Below are 25,361 nucleotides of genomic sequence, written 5' to 3' on the forward strand. Positions count from 1 at the left end.
CTGTGACAGTTAATTGTGCAACAAGATCGCAGCACATCTCAAAGCTCGCAATAGATGTGTTCTACGTCCTTCTATCCTTTCCAAGGCCGGTCTCCAACAGAACGCAAGTCCATTCTTAGAATTGAGAAACATCCATGGATTTAACCACTGGATTCTTGTGGATTACTTTTATGCTGCCTTTATGTGCTTTTTGGACCTTCAAAGTTCTGGCCATCATTCACTTACACAGTATGGACCTACAAAGTTGAAATATATTTCTAAAAATCTTCGTTTGTATTCAGCAGAAGAAATTAAGTCACACATCTGGGAAGGCATGAGGGTTAGTAAATAATGAGAGAATTTTCATTTTTGGGTGAACTATACCTTTAAGACTAGGTACTTGTATCTGTTTCAAAAATGGTTATCAGTGCATCTCTAGCTGTAACTACTGTATTTTTAACTACAGTGACCATGGTTCATACTGTATTTGTAAGGGATGTTTGTTCAAACATTTGAAATTATTGAAAAAACAAATTTAAAGAATATCAAAGAACTCTCAACTTTAAGTCTACAGCTGTTATACAAAGAAATGCAGTCTAACCAACACTGACTATGGCCCAGAAAACATTCAAACACATGGTCATAGTTGGAAATAATTTTTATTTCTTCAAACAGGCAAAAAGCATTGCCATAGCAGTTTATAAAGTTGAAAAGAATATGGAATTAAATATATAGACAAGGAGTGACAATCTGTTAAGTAGTTACTCTAGAGAAAAGTGCACACCGAGCACCTCTTTAGAATTCTTCAGGAGCTCTGTGGCCGTATCAAACTCTAATGGTATCGTCTTCCTCTCTGCCTTCAGTTCTCGCTCCATTAGCTGGCAAACAAAATTATTACTGGTATGATATAACAATCAAAACATTTGCCAAAAATTCAACAAGTGATGTTCTGGGTAGTTTATGAACACTGTGTAACTAGATACCTCAAACGTGGACAGCTCTAGCAGATCACTGATATCATCCTCTGCTTCTGGAAGTGGCTCGTTGATCACCATGGCAGCCTTGGCTACATCTGGATGGTAATGCTTCTGCAATGTCTATTTAAAAAAAAAAAAAATAGTAAGCAATGAAGGATCCATATTTATCCGAAATGGTTAGTCAGTCACATGTTAGCAAATGGACAGGTCCAGAGAAGTGTGAATAGTCTTGGATTTAGCCTTTTAGTGTTCATTTAAAAGAGTGTCACCTGAATCTCCCATAGGCTGCTCTCCAGTGCATGACACTGAGCTGGATCTTCCTCCTCCATTATGTATGGATCATCACAAGGTTCTATCAAATACATTTTCATGAACAATTTTTACAATTAATATAAAGAAGAGAGGCAAATTTCCCTCTTTTCCACATTATAAATTCTTATACATCAGGTTTAAATTGAACAGACTGACCATTCCACCCTAGTGATGACTAAAATCTAGCTAAACATGAGCAATTGAAGAAGTATTTTTAGTGTTATTTAAAGAGAATTACTTGTGCAAACTGTAATAGTGACATACCTTCGGCAGCGCTGGGTCTGTGGATGAGGAGTCTGCAGGAGGGATGTCGGCGAATCAGATTACAGATGAAAGGCAGTAGCACAAGCAGAGCTGTGGGGGGCGCTGTGAGGGCCATACGGGAGAAACGCTTCACAAACGCTGCCACAAGATAGGCGGGCAGATGTCTGTAAGAGCACAGAGCAAATGTGGGATTATCAAACTGTTAAAATAAACCGATCAAATATTTAGTGATGCTTCTATGGGTCCTTAACCAGAATTTAAATATGAAGGGTAAACTTACATTGAAGAGAGGAAGATGTTGGCCAGGTGGAAAAACCGGGCTTTATATTTGACATGGAAAATAGAGGGATCCAGTAGATTGTAGAGCTTTTTATAAAAATCTGGATAATCTCTACACAACAATGAAAGAGGAGGCAATTAAGACTTTTCAGAAACATTCAATTAAAATAATAATTTCATTTGATCATGAGGAGCCCCGTTTTTCTTAATATTCATATGGCATAATTCAAAGAGTTTTTTAAAATGTGTATCCAATATATCCATCAAATGTCTTCTTTAAGGTTTATTAATAAACCGTATTATTTATAGATTATTAATTATATATTAATTTATGCTGCTTTACAGGATATTTAATTATAAATTAAGGGTTTAATACTTACAAATTGTGCTCATGTATGAGGACAAACAAGCCATTTAGAGCTAGCAAACTGATTGCCCCACCTGAATCAAATACGGACAGCACAATGAATTAAAAAAGGACACAAATGTAGTACATGAAAATAATTATCAACATTAAAAAAGGCTAAGTCATTCACTTTTCAAACTTAAGGAAAAAAATAAGTTTTTATCTCTAAGAGTTATTAGCCCTGTCTCATATGACAAAAAGAGGCAATGGGATTCCAATCTATATATATATATATATATATATATATATAAAAATGCACATAAAATTAGAAAATAGTGAAACACAGAAAAAAGCATTTCCAGTGTTACAGTACAGTGCAATGGAGGTGAGCATAAATCACAGCACATATTAATAGGATATTTACTCACCCTCATGCTATCTCAAACTCGTAAAACTTTCTTCTGTGGAACAGTTTAGTCAATAGGGTCCTAAGCTTTCATTTGAGAAGCTCGTTCACACGTGTCCTTGCGCTTGAAGCAGTCAAGAACATGTGAATGTGCTTTTCTCATGAACGTGCATAGGTGAGCTGGGCTGAAGTGAAGATTTTGAGTGAATAAGGACTTAAATTTAGTTCTGTTTCTCACCCAATGCGATCATATCGCTTCAGAAGACATGGATTAAACCACTCGAGTAGTATGGATTATTTTTATACTGCCTTTATATCCTTTTTGGAACTTGACAGTTTTGGACCCCATTGTACGGACAAAAACGCATTAAACATCCTTCAAAAAAATCTGCGTTTGTGTTCTGCAGGAAAAAAGTAATACGAGTTTGATATGGCATTAGGGTGAGTATATAATGACCCCTTTTACACCTGGTATTAAGATGCGTCTCGGGTGATCCGATCACACATGGCCAGATGCTTAAATATGCCTCCTGTGACCACTTGTGTTCAGATTACGAGGGAAGGGTCTCTGATTTGATTACGACATACATTAATCACTATGTCAGTGTGCTACTGCATGATAATAAACCGGTGCACTGTTTCTCCCAGATGCAGTTCAAATTCACTCCAAGCACAAATGCAAAATTTCAAGCAGAATTCTCCATTGTTTTAGTAACATTCCTGTATTAACCTGAGCTTCAGATGTGCATGTTGATATCAGGGACACTGAAAAAGATCCGTTAAGTTCTCTTGCTTATGTATTCACTTTTAGAAATTTTCTGATCCGACAGTTCGTAACCGGCAAATTTTAAAGAGTGCAGCGTATGATTGATAGGTTAGGGGTGGCGCTGTTGTCTGGGACGCACTCAGGATGGATTAGCATTTACACCTCAAGTGCGATGTGGTCATATGCATTTTTGATTAACTCCATATGTGGTTTTTATGATCCGATCAGAAAACTTTTGACCTTGTGATTAGATCACCTGAAGCGCATCTTAATACCAGCAGTAAAAGGGGTTGATGACAAAATTGTCATTTTTGGGTGAACAATCCCTTTTAAGTGCAAGCATTTGATCCCTTTGTACAGGATCATTGTACTTACCAATGTCATAAGCAGCAGTCAGGAAGTCAATCATAAGTGTCGGATCACTCATCTGTGGCAGAATGGATTCATGAAGGATGACCAGGATCTTTTTGTACATGCTGCCAGGTAACTGCAGAACACACAACACAGTTAAGGGAGCATAAATCACCTCACCTTTTCCAATCACAAAGAGTCTATAATATGAGGTTGTACTACCTTGTACTTAAGAAACACCAGCCACATTTGCTCAAATGCATGTTTATGATCCTATAAAACATGGTGGAAAAGATGTTTCATAATGTCAAAATGAACTCTGACAGTCCGAAATACAAATGCACACAATTATAATAGGCAATAGGAGCCAGGACTTACCTTTAATCTAGCTGCTTTCCAGTCTTCATGTTTAGCTATTATATTTAAAAAGAAAAAAGTACATTTTAAGATCTCTTTATTATACAATTATCTTTGTAGGGATACAGCAATGTTTAAAACACACACTTACTCTCTTGTTTGACAAGGAAGTTAGTCATTTCTGATGATTGGCTGGGTATGTTGATGGTTGAGAGGAGGGTGAAAACATTATTCTGATAAACAGGAATCACAGCCTGCGAACAGCAGAAACATACAAAATGAGTGTATTATAAAACCAACCTGGTTAGTCAGGTAAATATAGAATGGTACCACACTAACTAAAACAGTGTGAAATATGGACATTTTTTGGCAGTGTAAAGCAAACACTCTTTCAATACAGTTTCACTCACCCCTTTGTTTCTGTCCATGACTCTGGTTATATTGTCCCGTACTGAACTCATGACATAGTAGCGCACATCATCCATCTCCAGGAATTCCTGAAACCTGGAGATAAGCAGAGACATGTCCTCCTTCTCTGAGAGAAGATGCCCCAGTAGTGCCTGTATACATGAAAGGGAGTGTTTACATAACTCCTTATTCAAATACTGTATATGCTGTCCCCCCCCCCCCCCCAAAATACTCTGGTCAAATTATTATGCATGAGCAATAAAAAAATAAAAAACATTTCCTTACTTTATTATTAGTATCGTGCAAGTGTCTCATGCCAAATAATTTTGTTGAATAGCTACTGTCCAATGTCTCGTATTTATTGTTATATTGTGTGCGCTATGTGTATTTACAGTGTGTCTGTATTGCTGCTAATGCACTTCAATATCTATCTATCTATCTATCTATCTGGGCCTGGACATGTCCCTCTGCAACTGGATCCTGGACAAGTCCCTCTGCAACTGGATCCTGGATTCCTGACTGGGAGACCTCAGTCAGTCCAGATCGGGAACAGCATCTCCACTGCCACCACACTGTGCACTGGTGGCCCCCAGGGCTGTGTGCTCAGTCCACTGCTGTTCACTTTGCTGACTCACGACAGTGCAGCAATGCACAGCTCGAACCACATCATCAAGTTCGCCGATGACACGACCGTGGTGGGTCTCATCAGCAAGAACGATGAGTCAGCATACAGAGAGAAAGTGCAGCGGCTGACGGACTGCTGCAGAACCAACAACCTGTCTCTGAATGTGGACAAAACAAAAGAGATGGTTGTTGACTTCTGGAGAGCACAGAGTGACCACTCTCCGCTGAACATCGACAGCTCCTCTGTGGAGATCGTCAAGAGCACCAAATTCCTTGGTGTTCACCTGGCGGAGAACTTCACCTGGTCCCTCAACACCAGCTCCATTACCAAGAAAACCCAGCAGCGTCTCTACTTTCTTCGAAGGCTGAGAAAAGCACATCTCCCACCCCCCATCCTCACCACATTCTATAGAGGGACTATTGAGAGCATCATGAGAAGCTGCATCACTGCCTGGTTTGGGACTTGCACCGTTACAGACCGCAAAGCCCTGCTGAGGATAGTGAGGACAGCTGAGAAGATCATCGGGGTCTCTCTTCCCTCCATCAAAGACATTTACACCACACGCTGCATCCGCAAAGCAACCAGCATTGTGGATGACCCCACACACCCCTCACACAAACTCTTCACCCTCCTGCCGTCTGGCAAGAGGTCCTGAAGCATTCGGGTCCTCACGGCCAGACTGTGTAACAGCTTCTTCCCCCAAGCCATCAGACTCCTCAATACTCAGAGACTGGACTGACTGACTGACTGACTGACTGACACACACACACACACCTACCTGTACACCATCCAAGTTTTGCACATGTCCAGAGTTGCACTTAATTCATTGTCACTTTATACCTGGCTGCTACCTCAATAACTGCTATGTTCATAGAACACTATTTTATAGTATATTATGTTTACATTCGGCAATTTTATAAAGTGTCATCTTTTTGCACTACTCAGATTAGAAATATGTACTGGTCGGCGCTGCACTGTCTCTCACTGTGCCTTTTGTCCGGTTTCCTTTTTAGTAATTATTGTACTGTCCTGTACTTTTTGCACACGCTTGCACGTGCACTTTATGTAGGAATGTGTAGTTCTTATTCAGTCTGTGTAGCCTCATGTGGTTCTGTGTTTGTCCTATGTTGTTTTATGTAGCACCATGGTCCTGGAGGAATGTTGTCTCGTTTCGCTGTGTACTGTACTAACTGTATATGGTTGAACGACAATAAAAAACCACTTGAATATAAACTTGAATGTATCTATCTATCAATCATCAGTGAAAAACACAGGCAAATGTCTATTGTTATGAAGAAGACCAACCAGTATGAGCTCTCTTGGAAAGTTGTAGTGTTCACTCCAGTCAAGATTTTGGAGAGGATGTTTGCCTTCAGAGGCAGCAAACTTCATTAGTGCACAGAGGGAACTCTCCTGAGGAGATTAAAGAAATAGTAAATACATTATTATAATATAATAATAATAAAAATAATAAACACAGAGAGGTAGTACGGAAGGTGTTCAGATTGTGTGTACTAACGATAACCCTTGTTACAGTATTACACATTTTATTACAGTATTAAAGGAATATTCCAGGTTCAAGCTCAATCGACAACATATTTTGTATTTTTTTATTTTATCCCCTTTTTTTTTATTTTCCCCCAATTTTGGAATGCCCAATTCCCACTACTTAGTAGGTCCTCGTGGTGGCGCGGTTACTCAACTCAATCCAGGTGGCGGAGGACAAGTCTCAGTTGCTTCCACTTCTGAGACCGCCAATCCGGGCATCTTCTCACGTGGCTCGTTGTGCATGACACCGCGGAGACTCATGCTACTCTCCGCGATCCACGGACAACTTACCAAGCGCCCCATTGAGAGCGAGACCCACTAATCGTGACCACAAGGAGGTTACCCCATGTGACTCTACACTCCCTAGCAACCGGGCCAATTTGGTTGCTTAGGAGACTTGGCTGGAGTCACTCAGTACACCCTGGATTCGAACTCGCGACTCCAGGGTTGGTAGTCAGTGTCAATATTCACTGAGCTACCCAGGCCCCAGTCGACAGCATTTTTTGGCATAATACTGATTACCACAAAAAATTATTTGACACACACCTCCTTTTCTTAAAAAAATAAAAAATAAATAAAAAATCTGAGTTCCAGTGAGGCACTTAAAATGGAAGTGAATGGGAGCCAATCCGTATACGTTAAAATACTCACCGTTTCAAAAGTATAGCCACAAGACACAAACAATGTGTGCTAACATGATTTTAGTGTGATAAAATCATTTATTAACCTTTTCTGTGTAAAGTTATAGCCAATTTTACAACTTCGTTACCATGATGATGTAATGTCTAACGTGACTTTCAACAGAAGACTTAATGTAAGTGAAGTTATAAGATTCACATTTCTGCCTTTAAACCCTCCAAAAATTGGCCCCATTCACTTCCTTTGTAAGTGCCTCACTGTAACTTCATTTTTTTAAAGAAGGTTCTTATTTTTTGTGGAAAAAATGTGTGTGGTAATCAACATCATGCCATAAAAATGGTGTCGATTGAGCTTAACTTGTATTGAACCCGGAATATTCCTTTAAAGCATAACTCATTTCAAATCTGCTACAGAACCAAGCTATTTGATGCTTTGAAATATAATGGTACACCAATAACATTACCACCATTAGAGGAAACATCATGCCTTCAGTTGTTTTACCCCACACAATCCACTCACCTTTACTTGAAAAGCTTCATTGCTTATATTTTCCAGCATAAGTCCCACACAGTTGTTGTAACGGTGTCTCATAAATATATGATACTTCTCCTCTGCACTGCGATCGCCTGCAGAGACACATTAATGTTGAATTTGCTTTTACATTAAAACAGTGTGTCAGTTCTGCAGAAACAACATACATTCAGGCTGGTGTGTTTGAGAAGTGAGTTTTAAACATCTTACCATGCATGAGGTCCTCCTCTTTAGGCAACTGACCAACATACAAGTCTCCTCTGTCTAACAGCTCACAGAATATCTTGCTACAGGCATTGGTGGCGCCAATGATTTCCTTTTCTTTTTCGGACTGCAGGTATATCATTTTATTTATTATTTAAGTGTGATTATTTTATAAAGCTGAACACAAACTATAGGTTTAAGTTGAATTCCTGAGTCACTTTTCCATCACTATGAAATATAATCACATACCTGCAAATATTCAAGGACGTCGAATATATCGTTCGCATGTTTCCTGTTCTGAAGAATACGATCCGTTTGAGTATTTATAACTTTCTTATATGAAACCTGATTGTTTTCTCCTGTATCACCTCTCATCACGTTGCTGTCCCTGGACGGCGCCATGATTGTTTCACTCAAAAAGGTGTTTTGAGTGTTCAAGTGTATGTCGCCCCCTTGTGGTCGGCGGCTTTATTGACAAGTATGCTTACACGTACAAGGAATTTGTCTTGGTGACAGGAGCTTCCAGTGCACAGCAATACAATACAGCAACAAGACAGAGATAATAATAACGAATAATAAAAAATAAAATAAAAATAGAATAAAATAAAAATTGAAAATAAAATAAAGTATATATAGAATACACAATGTGTGTGTATGTGTATATATATATATATATATATATATATATATATATATATATATATATATATATACAGTATATATTGAATACACAATGTGTGTGTGTATATATATATATATATATATATATATATATATATATATAGTATAGATAGATAGATAGATGATACAGTAGCCTACTGTGCAAAAGTTTTAGGCACTTGTGAAAAATGTTGCATAGTGAGGATGTCTTCAAAAATAATGACATAAATAGATACATTTTAATTTATCACTTAATGTCATACAAAGTCCAGTAAACATAAAAAGGTAAATCAATATTCGATGTGACCACCTTTGCCTTTAAAACAACACCAATTCTCCTAGGTACACCTGGACACAGTTTTTCTTGGTTGTTGGCAGACAGGATGTTCCATTAGAATTCGCCACAGTTCTTCTATCTATTTAGGGTGTCTCAACTGCTTCTGTCTCTTTATGTAATCTCAGACTGTCACGATGTTCAGTGGGGGACTCTGTGGGGGCCATGACATCTGATGCAGGGTTCCCTGTTCTTCTATTCTAATCTTTTCTATTTGCAAAAGTAATGTTTGTGAGTCTAACATTTATATTTCCTACTGACACACTAAAGCTGAAGATATAAATAACCATCTTATGGCAAATGCTTTTGTGAAACATTGTATGTGCCTAAGACTTTTGCACAGCACTGTATATATATATATATATATATATATATATATATATATATATATATATATATACACACACACACACACACACACACACACACACACACACACACATACACACACGTAGTGCAAATTTAAATAAAATCTGTTGTATACAGATAGTGCAAGGGAATGTAATGGCAGAAGAGGTAGGATGTGTTGGATAAACATATAAAGACTAAACTGTGAATTGCACATAATTATTGCTCAATTGGATAGTTTTAACTGTTCGTGAGATGGATAGCCTGAGGGAAAAAACTGTTCTTATGCCTGACAGTTCTGGTGCTCAGAGCTCTGTTGCATCAGCCAGAAGGCAACAGTTCAAAAAGGTAGTGGGCAGGGTGAGTGGGGTCCAGAGTGATTTTTCCAGCCCTTTTTCTCACTCTGGAAGTGTACAGTTCTTGAAGGGAGGGCAGGGGGCAACCAATAATCCTCTCAGCAGTCCAAACTGTCCTTTGTAGTCTTCTGATATCCGATTTCGTAGCTGAACCAAACCAGACAGTTACTGAAGTGCAGAGGACAGACTCAGTGTCTGCTGAGTAGAACTGTATCAGCAGTCTTAATCCACTACATTGAAAGTGCAAACCAACACAGGTAGAATGTTAAAATTAACATTAGTTTTGAAATTGGCGGGTCTGAATAGCATATGTACACTGTGTATTATCCATAAAAAGGCTATTACATTTCCTAAGTGTGATTTTTAAAGTATAAATGATTGACCAAACTGCTGCTGAAACCATATGTTATATTATTTATCTAACAACCTCCGCGCTTTAACCATAGAACGTAAATGGTCCTAAAATAGGATTAACACTGTTTGTCAGTTATTAGATGACCAGGGTCAGTTATACTCCTTTTTAGATTAAATAATAATAATAATATTTTTGGGGCTTCACCAAAAGAGTATAAAATTATAACAAAGGCCACCCCTAGTGGTTTCAAAACTCTTCTGAAAGGAGTGCAACTTTCTAAATCCAACTTTAATTCAAATGTAACATTGAAATTGAAAGCATTGTACACCGTATCTATACAAAGATCTTCTGGTGTAATTTAGAATATTTTATTAACATGAATACAGGTATTGAAAAAAGAGGATGCTTTGTTTTATTTTGATAGTAAACTTGAACATGAAGCATGGTATATTATAAGTTTATTGTTGATTTATGGCAATTTTTGTATTCATAAATGTAAATGGTCGTCACAGAAACCAAATTTCACACACTTCAAAATACAAGAAGTATTACTTTAATATTTTAACAGGAGTAAAAAACAGTAAAGCGCTAAAGAGTATTAACTTTTATAAAGCCTTGAATATCCCCTTTTGAATCTTAATGTTATATGCATTGTATATTGTATAAATTATAGCCTTTTGTATTCTGAATATTGTCGATCTACCTTTTTGTAAGTATTTATATTATTATTATTATTTAAGTTTATTTCTTATGCTTTCAGTTGGTTTGACTGTCATGTTATATTGATAAAAGCAATAATAGTAAATAAATAAAAGTAAACTAACGTGTTACGACATAAGTCACCGTTTGCGGATACCGTACAAATGAATTGGGAGAGCCGTAAACTGACACTTACCTGCCGCAAAATTGTCCGCGACGTCGCTTATAAAACAGCCATTTATCATAGTAAACTCCACACATAGTTCATTCCAAAAGGATTGTTTTAGTGTAAAACATGTTGAAGACTGGCGGACAGGAGGTCAATTCATTAAGTCATGAGTTTTTATCTCACAAAAGCAGTTTATTCAGCACACTGAAACATCTCCTCCATAGACATCCATAAATAAATAAATAAATAAATAAAAGACCAGTGTACCGCGCGTAATGCTAAATTTATAAGCTCACCCGTGTAGAATTGTTCTAGCTGAAGCAGAAACCCTAGATGACGTTCATCATACAGTACCTGTAGCTTTTCTCTTCAATGGTCAGGCTGGGCCAATCACAATCGTTTGTAATTACTTGAATTTTTTTATTTATCATTTATCAAAACAAGTCGGAATTATATTTATATGTCAGGTACAAATCACAGTATTTATTAGAATTTAAATATTATAATTTTTAACCACACAAATATTTCTAGTGAGATAAAAATGCCTTTGAATGCGACTCAAAGGAGGATTCAGCTCACTGAGCCATGAATGCTACATCCATGCCCCTAGGAGTCAGTGTGAGTCCAAGATGACAAACAAAAAAACTACAGTTACATCTTTAATACTGTTTAGAAAAATTCAATAAAAGGAGAATGACACCATGCATTGGTAAAAGAAACATTTATTTCAGCATTATTTTGTGGAAACTATAAAAAAAAAATTATGGTATAAGTAAAATAAAAAAAGGGTCTGCCTCTCGGTGATTCAGTCAGATGCATTTCCTTCATCATCATCCTGAAAAACAAGATAATTGTATAGTTAAATATGCTTTGTTGTTCTCTTATGATGTCTACAATCCATGATAAAGTGTAAATATTACTGAATAAATTTAGAATAGATTAGTACAGAATGTAAACCTTTAAAACTTCAAGAAACTACATTTACTCGGATCTGCTCATTTCTGGTGGCACGATACCTCTTTATTAAAAAACAAAAAACGTGTGATAACTGTATTCATCAGCAAAACAATACCAACTTTGCGGTCTTGGTTCCCTGTTGCGGTGGCTTCAAAATCATGTATATATAGAGTAGCCATCCAGTTCACCATGGACTTCTCAAGGAGTTCGGTCTCCACAATGCTCGGATAAATGTGCTTATCCTTAAAAGCAGTGATAGCATCCTCTTCCTCAGTCCATTCCAGAGTCTCATGGATACCATCTCCTCCAAAGCGTTTGTTGTAACGGTCAAAGTGCACCCTCTCCAACACTAATCCAAGACCAGGTGCCTTGGGAACATCAATCTTTTCCTCTCCCCAGCTCCTCTCGATCACCCCCTCATCCACATATCCTTTAACCACAGCGATCACCAGACCGATCATCTTCCGGATCTGGTGCATCATGAAGCTCTGGCCTCGAACTGTGACAACGGCAAACTCAGCTTCTTGTCTTACAAAGGGCTCACCGCAAGACATGCGAGTGATGTAGCGCTTGGCGCTGGGGTCCCGTGGACCCTTTTGTGAGGTGAAATTGTGAAAGTTATGGGTGCCTTTGTACAAGCTGAACAAACGGTTGACCTTCTGAAGGGTGTCTGAACTCACACGGAACGACATGTCCTCCTGATTATAGTCTTTTGGGGAGAACGCCACAGTTGGAAGCATGTAAGAATACGTTCTGGCATCACAGTTGTTTTTGGAATTGAAGCCTCCCGTTACTCTCTTGTAACCTACAAGTTTGAGAAGACGTTTATGTGACGTACAGATTTCTGTAATTCAACCCCCCAGCCCTTCTGTACTCCATCTAAAACTTTATTTAGCTGACTCCTTTATAATTAAAATTTAAGCAGCTTTTATAATTAAAAAAAAAAAAAATTAAGCTAAAATAAGTTAAACAAATAAAGATTCATTAAAAATAAATAAATCTAAAATGTTTGAAGTAAAAATTAAATTAAAATAAATTTCAAACTAAACTAACATAAATAAAAATGACAAAAAAAAGAAGAAATAGTTTGTCCAAAATGAAAATTCTGCCATGATTTACTCACCCTAGTGTCATTTCAAACCAGTTTGACTTTCTTTCTTCTGACTCGAATTTGGACTGTTCCTCACACAGAGCTTTTATATGGCTTCAGAAGACTTGGAACATAGCTCTCAAGTCATATAGATCACTTTTAGGATAGTTTAATGGTGCTTTTGTGTCCTTTTTGGAGCTTGAAAGCTCCAGTACCCATTCATTGTAACTGCAAGGAAAAGAGCGACCAATACATTCTTCAAAATTTCTCTTTTTGTGTTTAACAGAAGGAAGTCATTTGGGTTTGTAATGACATGAGGGTGAGGATATGACACAATGTTCATTTTTGGGAAGTATTCCTATAAAAGTATTGGTTACCAGTTACAGTTACACTCTAACTTAGTAGGCCTACTTAGAATTATTTTTATTTTTTTTACCAAAAATCCAGATTTTGATTAAGAAAAAGCCCATGAACACCAACTACCCACTTAGCAAAGCTCAAGTTCTGCCTTACCTAAAATTCTTATGTTATGTGGCAAATGGCTGTTGATTTTGTCCAGGATGTTTTCAATCATCCACAACTTCAGTGACACAACTTGACCCGCAGCGGAAACACCCTGTTAAAGCAATAAAGAGAGATCAGCTTAAGCTACTTCCTTCAGAGAATAAACACCAGGAAAATGTTCACCTTATCAGTTCGTGCACATCGCTGGAAAGACATCTTCTTCATGTCATCTCCATGGCCCTCTGGAATACATCCTGCTGTGATAAGGGCTACAACCAGTTCATCCTCAATAGTCCTGAACTGAGAGTTCTTTGCATTTCTCTAGATAAACAAGATAAACAAAAACAATGATTTAAATGTATTCAACATACTGTACCAATGTCAATCACTAAACTACATCATTAAAACTCACCTGCATGCCATAATACCCCTTGCCTGAGTATGCCATCAGCAGAGCCACCTTTTTCTTAGGGAACTTCTTGTCACCATCCTGCTCTGTTTTAAGCTTCTTGTCTTCATGCTCATTCTCAACCAGTGCATCGTCCGCTGATCTTTTCAAAGCTTTGGTTTCGGCGTTTTTTGAATCCTCAGTCATCTTGCAGGATATGCTAAATCTATGACACTTCAAGATAGGATCTGGCCACCCTGAAGAACGTTACAGCCGTGTTCATAAATGAACATTCGGGAATTACTTTACAACACAACGCTTCTTTAAGGAACTCACCTTTATTTTTGAGCGCTGGAATAATTGTGTGACGTGATAAACATTTAACGAATCGACATAATTTCAGCATGTCATGACAACCTCTTCAACGAGGAGCTCACAGCTGTTTTTTGAACAAAACTGGCGCGATTTTATTCATTACGTTCACTGGAATAACTCGATAAGGCGCACAATTGTTTGGAGAAAAAAGCGCGAAGAAAACAGATTTTGCTCGGTAGTAGTATGATTTACCGCAATAACTTATTTACTTCCCCTGAATCCTGTATGGATCCACGTGTAGTGGCTGAACTTTAACATCCCGCCGAATATCGCGTGAACAAAAAATCGCGTGGGTTGCCAGATCCTGGGTACCAAAAAGTGGAGCCATGCATTATTAATTCATAAATAAATAAATAGAATAAATTAATTCATAAATAAATAAATAGAACGGGCAGCCTTTACAAGTCCATCAGCGTAAAAATATAATTACAATACTACTAATAATTTATAAGTATAAATACATAAATTTATAACGTTAATAAACTTATTAATAAATTATTTTAAACTTTAATTTTAAGAGTTTTAAGATTTTTTTTACTCAAATGTTCACTTAAGTTGTTATATTTTAAAATGAAAATGTTTTTTCATATTTTTTTCATTACAACATTTTATTAATAAACATTGAAATAATAAAAATCAAATCATTTCACTACTGGTCTGAGACTTTTGGACCACAGTATACATACATACATACATATATATATATATATATATATATATATATAAATCAGTCAAAACAAGACTGTTTTTATAGTCAAAACAAGTGAAAAAATCTACCAGTGCTGAAGAAGTAATCCAAAGTATTTAGGATACATTACTGACCTTGAGTAATCTAACGAAATACATTACAAATTACATTTTACAGCATGTATTCTGTAATCTTTAGTGTAAAAAAGTAACCCTCCCAAACCTGATTATAATATATACAGGCCTATATATACAGTAGTGGCCAAACATATTGGCACCCATAGTAAATATGAGCAAAGAAGACTGTGAAAAAAAATCTGCATTATATATCCTTTTGATCTTCCATTCAAAAAATGTACAAAAATCTAACCTTTAATTGAAGTAAAACAATCGAAAGAGGGGAAATATCTCATTATTAAATAGATATTTTTCTCCAAAACACGTTGGTCAAAATTATTGGCACCCCTAGAAATTCTTGTGAGTAAAATATATCTGAAGTATATTGCCCTTCGTATTTAACATTTTTTAGTGCACCTGGGTGACTAGGAACACTAAATTGTTAAGCCATGACTTCCTGTTTCACAGGGGTATAAATATGAGGTAACACACAGACCAAATTCTCTCTAATCATCAATCACAGTGGGTTAGACTAAAGAATATAGTTCTGATGTGCGGCAAAAGGTTGTTGAGCTTCACAAAATGGGAAGTGGCTGTAAGGAAATAGCCAAAGCATTGAAAATGCCCATTTCCACCATCACGGCAATAATTAACAAGTTCCAATCAACTGGAGATCTTAAAAATCAGCCTGGAAAAGGACGTGCGTCTATATTGTCTCCACGCACGGTGAGGAGGATGGTTCAAGTGGCCAAAGAATTTCCAAGGATCACAGCTGGAGAATTACAGAAATTAGATGGGTCTTGGAGATATATATATATATATATATCAGACATTACCTACATCACCACAAGTTGTTTGGGATGGTTTCAAGAAAAAAAACTTTGCTCTCATTCATCAACAAACTCAAACATCTTTAGTTTGCTAGACATTACTGGAACTTCAAATGCGACCGGGTTCTATGGTCAGATGAAACAAAAAAAGAGCTTTTTGGTAGCAAACACCAGAGATGGGTTTGGCACACACAGAGATGAAGAAGTACCCAATGCCCATTGTTAAATGTGGTGCTGGATCTTTAATGTTGTAGGGCATCTTTAATGGTATGATCTGTAGAGATTCTGTATGGAGGAATGTTCTCAGATCCCTTGCCAGGTGTTCTCCAACCTCATTAGGCATTATAAGAGAAGACTCAAAGCTGTTATCTTGGCAAAGAGAGGTTGCAAAAAGTATTGAATAAAAGGGTGCCAAGAATTATGGCCAATGCATTTTGGAGAAAAATATTTATTTAATAATGAGATATTTCCCAGTTTCAATTGTTTTACTTCAATTAAAGGTTAGATTTTTTTAATTTATTGGAATGCAAGATCAAAAGGATAAACAATTTAGATTTTGTTTCACAGCCTTCTTTGCTCATATGTACCAAGGGTGCAAATATTTTTGGCCACTACTGTATGTATGTATATATATATGTGTGTGTGTGTGTGTGTGTGTGTGTGTATATATATATATACACATACATACATACATGTATGTATATATATATACATAAAGTAGTGGGCAAAAATATTGGTACCCTTGGAAAAAAAAAAATATATATATATATATATATATATATATATATACACACACACACATTTGTGCTCAAAAGTTTGCATACCCTTGGAGAATTGGTAATATATGTACCATTTTTAAAGAAAACATGAGTGAGCAGGCAAAACACATTTCTTTTATTTCTTATGGGATTCATATTCAACTGTAGGTTATAACAGAATGGCACAATCATAAAACAAAACCTGGCAACAAAGAAAAAAATGAAATTTCCCCTGTTCAGAAGTCTGCATACCCTTAGTTCTTAATACTGTGTATTGCCCCCTTTAGCATCAATGACAGCGTGCAGTCTTTTGTAATAGTTGTCTGTGAGGCCCCAAATTCTTGCAGATGGTATAACTGCCCATTTGTCTTGGCAAAATGCCTCCAGGTCATGCAAAGTCTTTGGTCGTCTTGCATGAACCGCATGTTTGAGATCTTGCTAGAGTGGCTTGATGATATTAAGGTCAGGAGACCGTGATGGCTACTCCAGAACCTTCACCTTTTTCTGCTGTAACCACTGGAGGGTCAACTTGGCCTTGTGCTTAGGGTCATTGTCGTGCTGGAAAGTCCAAGAGTTTCCCATGCTCAGCTTTCGTGCAGAAGAATGCAAATTGTCTGCCAGTATTTTCTGATAACATGCTGAATTCATCTTGCCATCAATTTTCACAAGATTCCCCATGCCTTTAGAGCTCACACACCCCCAAAACATCAGTGAGCCACCACCATGCTTCACAGTGGGGATGGTATTCTTTTCACTACAGGCCTTGTTGATGCCTCTGCAAACAAAGCTCTATTTTGGTCTCGTCACTCCAAATTACAGTGTGCCAGAAGCTGTGAGGCGTGTCAAGGTGTTGTCGGGCATATTGTAACCAGGCTTTTTTTGTGGCATTGTCGCAGTAAAGGCTTCTTTCTGGCAACTCGACCATGCAGCTCATTTTTGTTCAAGTATCGTCGTATTGTGCTCCTTGAAACAACCACACCATCTTTTTCCAGAGCAGCCTGTATTTCTCCTGAGGTTACCTGTGGGTTTTTCTTTGTATCCCGAACAATTCTTCTGGCAGTTGTGGCTGAAATCTTTCTTGGTCTACCTGACCTTGGCTTGGTATCAAGAGATCCCCAAATTTTCCACTTCTTAATAAGTGATTGAACAGTACTGACTGGCATTTTCAAGGCTTTGGATATCTTTTTATATCCTTTTCTATCTTTATACAGTTCCATTACCTTGTTACGCAGGTCTTTGGACAGTTCTTTTCTGCTCCCCATGGCTCAGTATCTAGCCTGCTCAGTGCATCCACGTGAGAGCTAACAAACTCATTGACCATTTATACACAGACACTAGTTGCAATTTAAAAAGCCACAGGTGTGGGAAATTAACCTTTAATTGCCATTTAAACCTGTGTGTGTCATCTTGTGTGTCTGTAACAAGGCCAAACATTCAAGGGTATGTAAACTTTTGATCAGGGCCATTTGGGTGATTTCTGTTACCATTATGATTTAAAAAGGAGCCAAACAACTATGTGATAATAAATGGCTTCATATGATCACTATCCTTAAATAAAAGAGTTTTTTTTTGCATGATCAGTCATATTTTCAAAATCAATGCCAAAATTTCACAATTTCTGCCAGGGTATGCAAACTTTTTAGTACAACGGTATATATAAATTGTATTGTCTTTTATTATACTATAGGCCTATTTATAAATAATTTAATTATAGGATACATGTCTGTACTCCATCACAAAAATGTTCAGTGCTTCCAAAAATACAAAAGCAAATAGCCCTCTTTCAGTTTAACATACAGTCAAGACATCTTTTTAATCCTCCTCTTTTATTGGTGCTGTACTTTTTAAAGCAAAAAAAAAAAAAAAATGACATCTTATAGAAATGACAGTGTGTACAGGTCCTTTAATTCTTTACAGAACAGACACCTGTAAATGTTTATCAACAGTCACAATTGGGAACTTTCATATTTTTTTCTTTGGTAGGGAGAGGGTGACAAAGCAAATTTTCATGCATTTATTAAATGTACAAGTTTAAAGCAATAATTTACAATCTATATTTACACATGATACCGAGACAACAGAGTAAAACAGATGCATGTCATTATTACTGTAAAACAGAAAGAGACATCAGTGTAGTGATGCAGAAACTAGTTTGTGTCTGTGAATCAGTCAATAACAGATACGACATCAGCTACCTCCTGACAAATGCTTAATGCTGCTCATTGTGATTGAAAATGATACTGTATCTAATGTCTGTTTTGGCGCATATTACCATTTGATGGATGAGCTTAAGTGTGTGTTATTCACTTCTTCAATGTATTTTAAAAAGCACAACAGAAATACACCCTATTGTAAAACACATCTTAATGAAGCATGATTCTCATATTATCCAGACAGAGAAAATAAAATACAAAGTTTCTGTCCATTTAGGAACATAGAGCACAAACCATGTTTATGCTAAAATGGAATTTAGGTAGAAATTAGGAAAAAAATGCACGTTACTATGATGGCAACTGGCCTTTGGAATTCAAACATTAACAGATATTTTACTAAATGTTACTGCAATTCACTTTATTCAAAAAAATCTGTATACACACATGATACATTTTATCACGCACAAGTACATTCACACACACACACAAGCTAAAATAAAACTAAATCCAATGTCCATTCCGCTGCATCTCAGCCTGGTCAAATTCAACCAATCAAAAACAACAAAAAGCAACAATGTACTCCAGACTAACTAATCACACTTACAAATAAAATAATACAATAGAGCAATATATTTTTCAGTGTTTCAGTTTTTGTTTTTACTTCAAAAAGGCACATTTTAAAAATGTTTTAAATAACTTCAAAATATAACAAACAAACATTTTTATACACAACACAACTGAAATAAAGGCTAAAAAGCAGTGAATCTATAACTTTATAAAGAAAGTGGGAAAACGTGGTATTTATACTAAATTGGTAAATCTCACAAAACCTTTCAAGCACATGTCCAGGTTATACATCACCCTAAAATCAAAATAAAGAAATACAAAATTATATTTTGCTTTAAGAAATTGAAGACTATTTCTAAGACCATTAAGACTGAAGACAAAAAAAACAAAACAAAAAAAAAAGGCTTAAGTTTCATAATGGAAAATATAAATTCGTATGTATTTTTTCTGAATTTTGGGTGAAATGTGACATTCACCCTAATGTTCCATTTTGAATGTCTTCTGCTTATATTACAAGTGAGCCCTCAAACAGTGCAGCAAACTCGAATAGAGTACCATCTTAAGACCTGTCCTTGAAATACCTGCTTCAGATTATACACAGCCCACCCCAACAACAAAGACAACACAGTTCTATGCATGCACAACCCAGAGGAAGTACATTCTGTCCTCAGAACAAACACTAAATTGGGTATTTAAAGTCCCAATTTAATCTAGGTGGAAATCAGGACCAGAACTGATCGCCATGGCACACATGACTCTAATAAGAGGTAAATTCAAGAGTTCCTTCAAAATTCTGCCCTGCTTTGATGCAAACAATAAATTTAACCTGAAATTGAGCTGGCAAAAATATCCAGCCAACGTTAATACCACCAATATCTAAACTAGAAAACGCACAGAAGCTTTCCGTAAATATATAATACAGAACGGAGTATGAGTAACAGCTATATATGAATAAAATTCCTGTGATTGTGCACAAGTTTAGGACTCTTTGGTTTTACCTCTTTATCTGTGGTAGCCTCTCAATCAGTTTAGGTTCTGAATATGATCCAACACATGGACTTTAAAACTAAAGCTACATTCAGACAAATGATTGCCAAACACATAATAAAAACAGAGTAATAGGTTTTTTTTTTTTTTTTTTTAAAAGAAGGAAAAAACGATAAGATCATAAGAGATATCAGTAACACAATAAGGTTCCATTCGTTAACATTAGTTAATGCATTAGGCATCATGAACTAACAATGAACAATATATTTATTACAGCATTTACTTTCTTTGTTAAGGTTAGTTAATAAAATTACAATTGTTTATTGTGTTCACTTTAGTTCACAGTGCATTAACTAATGTTAACATGGATAACTTTTGATTTTGACAATGTATTACTATATGTTGAAATTAACATTAACCAAGATTAATAAATGCTGTTAAAGTATTATTCATTGTTAGTTCACGTTAACTAATGTTGTTAACAAATTATAACAAATGGAACCTTCATGTAAAGTATTACTGAGATATCCAAACACCGCACACAAATATGAATTACTTACACATTCTATGAAGGAAATGGAATTTACCATGCTCTTGTTAAACATTCACTAAAGTGCTACAAATGATTTTGCTGGCTTTGTACAGTTTCCTTATGTGAAACAATGAGAATGTCTTTTATGTAATTGGTCAAACAATTTGTTTCATGAAAAGCCTGTAACTTGATCACCACATTTCTAATTATGACCACTGATTTAATATAAAGATATTGTTAATTTCCCAGTGAGGAATAGGAGAATTTGGGCCTTGGTAACTCTTAAAACATTCACATGGTGCACAAAATTGCCATTTGCTGGTCTGAAAACATTCATCCAGTGATTAAATCTTCATCTGACTGGACACTTGGAATTAAACAAACCAAACAATGTGTCTTCAAACAAAAACAACACACACAAAGCAAAATGGAACAAAACAACAAAAAACAAAACAACCCCCACCCTCATGTGCCAAACGTAATAATAATTCCCTAATAGTTATCTTAAAAGCATTTGTTAACTTCTCTCTGGAAGTTAATGTGTAGTGAATGGGCAGATAATTAAATACAAACTAAGGACAAAATAAACTAATGATATTGGGGTAAATAAACTTTGTCAGTTAACTCAAATTGCACAACCCAGGCAAACACAAGTGTGGATTACAAAGCATGGGAAACATGGCAAAGTGTCATCTTGTAGTACACACTTGACTGGTAACTGGTATGTACACTTGGACATGGTGGATTAACAAGCTGTGGAGACGTGATCGCTCAGTGACAGAAAAACCTATATCCTCTTGATTGTAAACAAAGGGAACAATCTGTACATCTGTGTCTGTGATTATATGAAGGGGCGCCATGTGCACACTGCCAACTTTTAACATCTCTCCACCGTCACTCCTCAGCATTATGATATCAGGTGTCAGAAATATTAACTTGGTCTTAAAAAAGAGAAATATGGAGATAGAGGAAGAAAAAACAGCTGTAGTCTTGGACATTTAACAGCAGCGTGGTGGAGAGACTTTACACACAGAGGCCTGATTGCAAGGCGGTGAGACGGCGTTCAATGCATTGTTTACCTGTAGGGAAGCACCACAATTGATATGGAAATAATCTTAAAGATCAAAGATTTCCACTACTCCATACATTAACATTCAAACACATACAGAAGTGTTTCAGTAGTTTGAATGCGTGTTGCTACTCACACTTTCCAATGCTGAGGATATCAGCCTGTTCTGTAAGGAGGAGCGAGAGACCCTCCATGAGCAGCAAAGCCTTATGGTAGCGCTGAACTGATGCTGACCCCTGATGAAACATCTCATCCAGAGCAGCAGTCTGAACCTGTAACACCAGCACACACGAAGTTTCTTGTATACATTTGACAAACAGCAGTAACATCATAATGAATCTCTTTAAAGGTGCTGTAAGCGATTTCACCGTTCTTGTATTTCCACAAGCTAAGCCGTCGGATTAGCCACACCCCCTCTTTCCAAAACCCTGCACTCCAAAGATCCCAAATGAACTTTGAGACAGATATCCAGCAAAAACGGTTGTTAAAAACAACAGCAGCAAAATAGCGCCCTCAACTGACAACTGTTATAAGCAACATGGCATAAAAATGCCTTTAAGCTTCAATAATTCGCTGCACCTACAATACTATGAGAATGCGCAAAGGCAGAATGCTCTCATTGACTGGGGCCCGTGGACACATTGTTGTATGCTGTTTACAGAGTCTAGAGATGTCGCAGAGACAGATGAGATATCTCACGGCACTTATTTCATTAGTATTTTTCAGGTAGTATGACATTTTTTTTGTATACCTTTCTATGAGGAAAAAATAAAAATAATTCGCTTACAGCACGTTTAATAACAAACCACCAAATGGTTGTAAATGCAATTATAAAGGGCTAAAGAAATGTAGAACTATGGTCACAAACATATTTAAAGGGTAAAATTGCTTCAATGCCTCTGAGAGAAAAAGAGAAACTTTTGATTCTGCATTAGTTCGTACCATCTGTACAGTGTGGCTGAAAAGAAGCCTCTCAGCTGTGATGCTGTTGATGTGGTCCATGAGTCTGTGTTTACGAGAGAAGAATCGCTCCAGCTGAGCATTCAGAGAACGACAGGACATCACACTGGACTTATACAGGTCATTCAGCCTCCTGACCACTGAAAAACAATAAGTGAAAACCCTCGTAAATATGCCTAATCTACACAAAATCTCATCTACTCAATGGAAGAACTAAAGTTGCTGTTGTAAATCTGGTCTCAATCATTTCCATGTTGGAAAGAAAATCTTAATTGCTTAGTAATTGGAGCCAACATAAATTTACAAGTAGTAAGGAGTATTACCGGCTTAAAGTTTCACCCAAAAATGAAAAAGTAATGAAAAAGTAATCCATATGCCTCCAGTGGTTAAATCCATGTCTTCAGAAGCGATATGATAGGTGTAGGTGAGGAACAGATTAATATTTAAGTCATTTTTTACTATAAATCTCTACTTTCACTTTCACATTTTTCTTTTGTTTTTGGCGATTCACATTCTTTGTGCATATCACCACCTACTGGGCAGGGAGGAGAATTTATAATAAGAAAGGACTTCAATATTTATCTGTTTCTCACCCACACCTATCATATCGCTTCTGAAGATATAGATTTAACCACTGGAGTTGTATAGATTACTTTTATGCTGTCTTATGTGATTTTTGGACCTTCAAAGTTCTGGCCATCATTCACTTGCATTGTAAGGACATACAGAGCTGAAATATTCCTCTAAAAATCTTTGTTTGTGTTCAGAAAGGAAGTCATACATATCTGGGATAGCATGAGGGAGAGAGAATTCATGATTAAATAATAAATAAATAAATAAATAAATAAATGAGAATAAATGAGAGAATTTTCATTTTTAGGTGAACTAACCCTTTAAAGCCAGTTTTCAAACCAAGGGTGCCAGAGCATGTCAGGGGAGGTTCAGAGACTGATGATAAATTCCACAAGTAATTTTGGAGCACATTTATGTCATGCGAGAGTGCATCCATATACTCAATGCAGTTTTTTTTTCTTCGCCCTCTCGCACAAAACTGGACGCACGCTTTGAAATACACGCTGCTTTCTTATAAAATCTCCCTGCTCTAACTCAGAGAGTGCGTGCTCAAAACATGTCCTGTGCACTTTGGAATATATTATAACACCATGCACAAGAAAATATGTGGAACAAAATCACAACGTGTCCATTATTACGAGTTCAATATGATATCATGTCAACGTGTCTACATGTGTTTGTGACAAGTGCAGTTCACAAAGACTGGCTCATGCTCATGTGATGCAATTTTATCACAAATATAGGATAAAAACCAGTTTAGTAATCCTATTGTCATAAGGACAAACATGTATTTTAATAAAATGTATGCAAAATACAGTTCAATAATATTAACAGAAATATGTACAGTTGTGCTCAAAATCTTGCATACCCTTGGAGAATTGGTAATATATGTACCATTTTTAAAGAAAACATGAGTGAACAAGCAACACACATTTCTTTTATTTCTTATGGGATTCATATTCAACTGTAGGTTATAACAGAATGGCACAATCATAAAACAAAACCTGGCAAAGAAAAAAATGAAATGACCCTGTTCAAAAGTCTGCAAACCCTTAGTTCTTAATACTGTGTATTGCCCCCTTTAGCATCAATGACAGCGTGCAGTCTTTTGTAATAGTTGTCAATGAGGCCCCAAATTCTTGCAGGTGGTATAGCTGCCCATTCATCTTGGCAAAATGCTTCCAGGTCATACAAAGTCTTTGGTCGTCTTGCATGAACCGCAAGTTTGAGATCTCCCCAGAGTGGCTCGATGATATTAAGGTCAGGAGACTGTGATGGCCACTCCAGAACCTTCACCTTTTTCTGCTTTAACCACTGGAGGGTCAACTTGGCCTTGTGCTTAGGGTCATTGTCATGCTGGAAAATCCAAGAGCGTCCCATGCGCAGCTTTCGTGCAGACGAATGCAAAACATGCTGCATTCATCTTGCCATCAATTTTCACAAGATTCCCCGTGCCTTTAGTAGATCACACACCTCCAAAACATCAGTGAGCCACCACCATGCTTCACAGTGGGGATGGTATTCTTTTCACTACAGGCCTTGTTGACCCCTCTCCAAACATAGCGCTTATAGTTGTGACCATAAAGCTCTATTTTAGTCTCATCACTCCAAATTACAGTGTGCCAGAAGCTGTGAGGTGTGTCAAGGTGTTGTCAGGCATATTGTAACCAGGCTTTTTTTGTGGCATTGGCGCAGTAAAGGCTTCTTTCTGGCAACTCGACCATGAGGTCATTTTTGTTCATCGTCGTATTGTGCTCCTTGAAACAACCACACTGTCTTTTTCCAGAGCAGCCTGTATTTCTCCTGAGGTTACCTGTGAGTTTCTCTTTGTATCCCGATCAATTCTTCTGGCAGTTGTGGCTGAAATCTTTCTTGGTCTACCTGACCTTGGCTTGGTATCA

The 25,361-nt window shown here is 36.8% G+C and overlaps 3 protein-coding genes across 9 annotated transcripts in view; all 3 read right to left on the reverse strand.

Annotated features, from left to right (window-relative positions):
* Positions 1 to 619: 619 nt before the first annotated feature.
* noc4l (nucleolar complex associated 4 homolog) lies at positions 620 to 8,424 on the reverse strand. Its single transcript, XM_051678084.1, has 15 exons — positions 8,242 to 8,424; positions 7,999 to 8,119; positions 7,777 to 7,883; positions 6,376 to 6,483; positions 4,448 to 4,597; positions 4,189 to 4,291; positions 4,059 to 4,093; positions 3,903 to 3,953; positions 3,705 to 3,816; positions 2,192 to 2,252; positions 1,813 to 1,923; positions 1,533 to 1,696; positions 1,226 to 1,308; positions 963 to 1,076; positions 620 to 857 (listed from the first exon to the last, which is right to left on the reverse strand). The coding sequence occupies exons 1-15, from the start codon at positions 8,392 to 8,394 to the stop codon at positions 741 to 743; spliced, it is 1,590 nt and encodes a 529-aa protein (XP_051534044.1). The 5' UTR covers positions 8,395 to 8,424; the 3' UTR covers positions 620 to 740.
* A 3,193-nt stretch (positions 8,425 to 11,617) lies between these two features.
* Positions 11,618 to 14,482, reverse strand: pus1 (pseudouridine synthase 1). 2 transcript variants are annotated; one of them, XM_051677327.1, is made up of 6 exons: positions 14,189 to 14,482; positions 13,877 to 14,109; positions 13,648 to 13,785; positions 13,474 to 13,576; positions 11,990 to 12,675; positions 11,618 to 11,748 (listed from the first exon to the last, which is right to left on the reverse strand). In XM_051677327.1, the coding sequence occupies exons 1-6, from the start codon at positions 14,256 to 14,258 to the stop codon at positions 11,719 to 11,721; spliced, it is 1,260 nt and encodes a 419-aa protein (XP_051533287.1). In that variant the 5' UTR covers positions 14,259 to 14,482; the 3' UTR covers positions 11,618 to 11,718. The 2 variants fall into 2 exon arrangements, with proteins under 2 accessions (XP_051533287.1, XP_051533288.1); XM_051677328.1 differs by having other exon boundaries at positions 13,877 to 14,482.
* A 4,693-nt stretch (positions 14,483 to 19,175) lies between these two features.
* The window catches only part of ulk1b (unc-51 like autophagy activating kinase 1), a 30,005-nt gene continuing 23,819 nt past the window's right edge, over positions 19,176 to 25,361 (reverse strand). For 5 of the 6 annotated variants that reach the window (XM_051677439.1, XM_051677436.1, XM_051677438.1 and 2 more), the window contains exons 26-28: positions 22,870 to 23,027; positions 22,064 to 22,199; positions 19,176 to 21,937 (exon numbers count right to left, since the gene is read on the reverse strand). In XM_051677439.1, coding sequence (XP_051533399.1) covers positions 21,882 to 21,937; positions 22,064 to 22,199; positions 22,870 to 23,027 — 350 coding nt within the window. In that variant the 3' untranslated portion in view covers positions 19,176 to 21,881. The remainder of the gene's footprint in view (positions 21,938 to 22,063; positions 22,200 to 22,869; positions 23,028 to 25,361) is intronic. The other variant, XM_051677437.1, reaches the window with a different exon arrangement.

This window comes from Myxocyprinus asiaticus, chromosome 38 (genome assembly GCF_019703515.2).
Source record: "Myxocyprinus asiaticus isolate MX2 ecotype Aquarium Trade chromosome 38, UBuf_Myxa_2, whole genome shotgun sequence".
Taxonomy (NCBI): Eukaryota; Metazoa; Chordata; class Actinopteri; order Cypriniformes; family Catostomidae; genus Myxocyprinus; species Myxocyprinus asiaticus.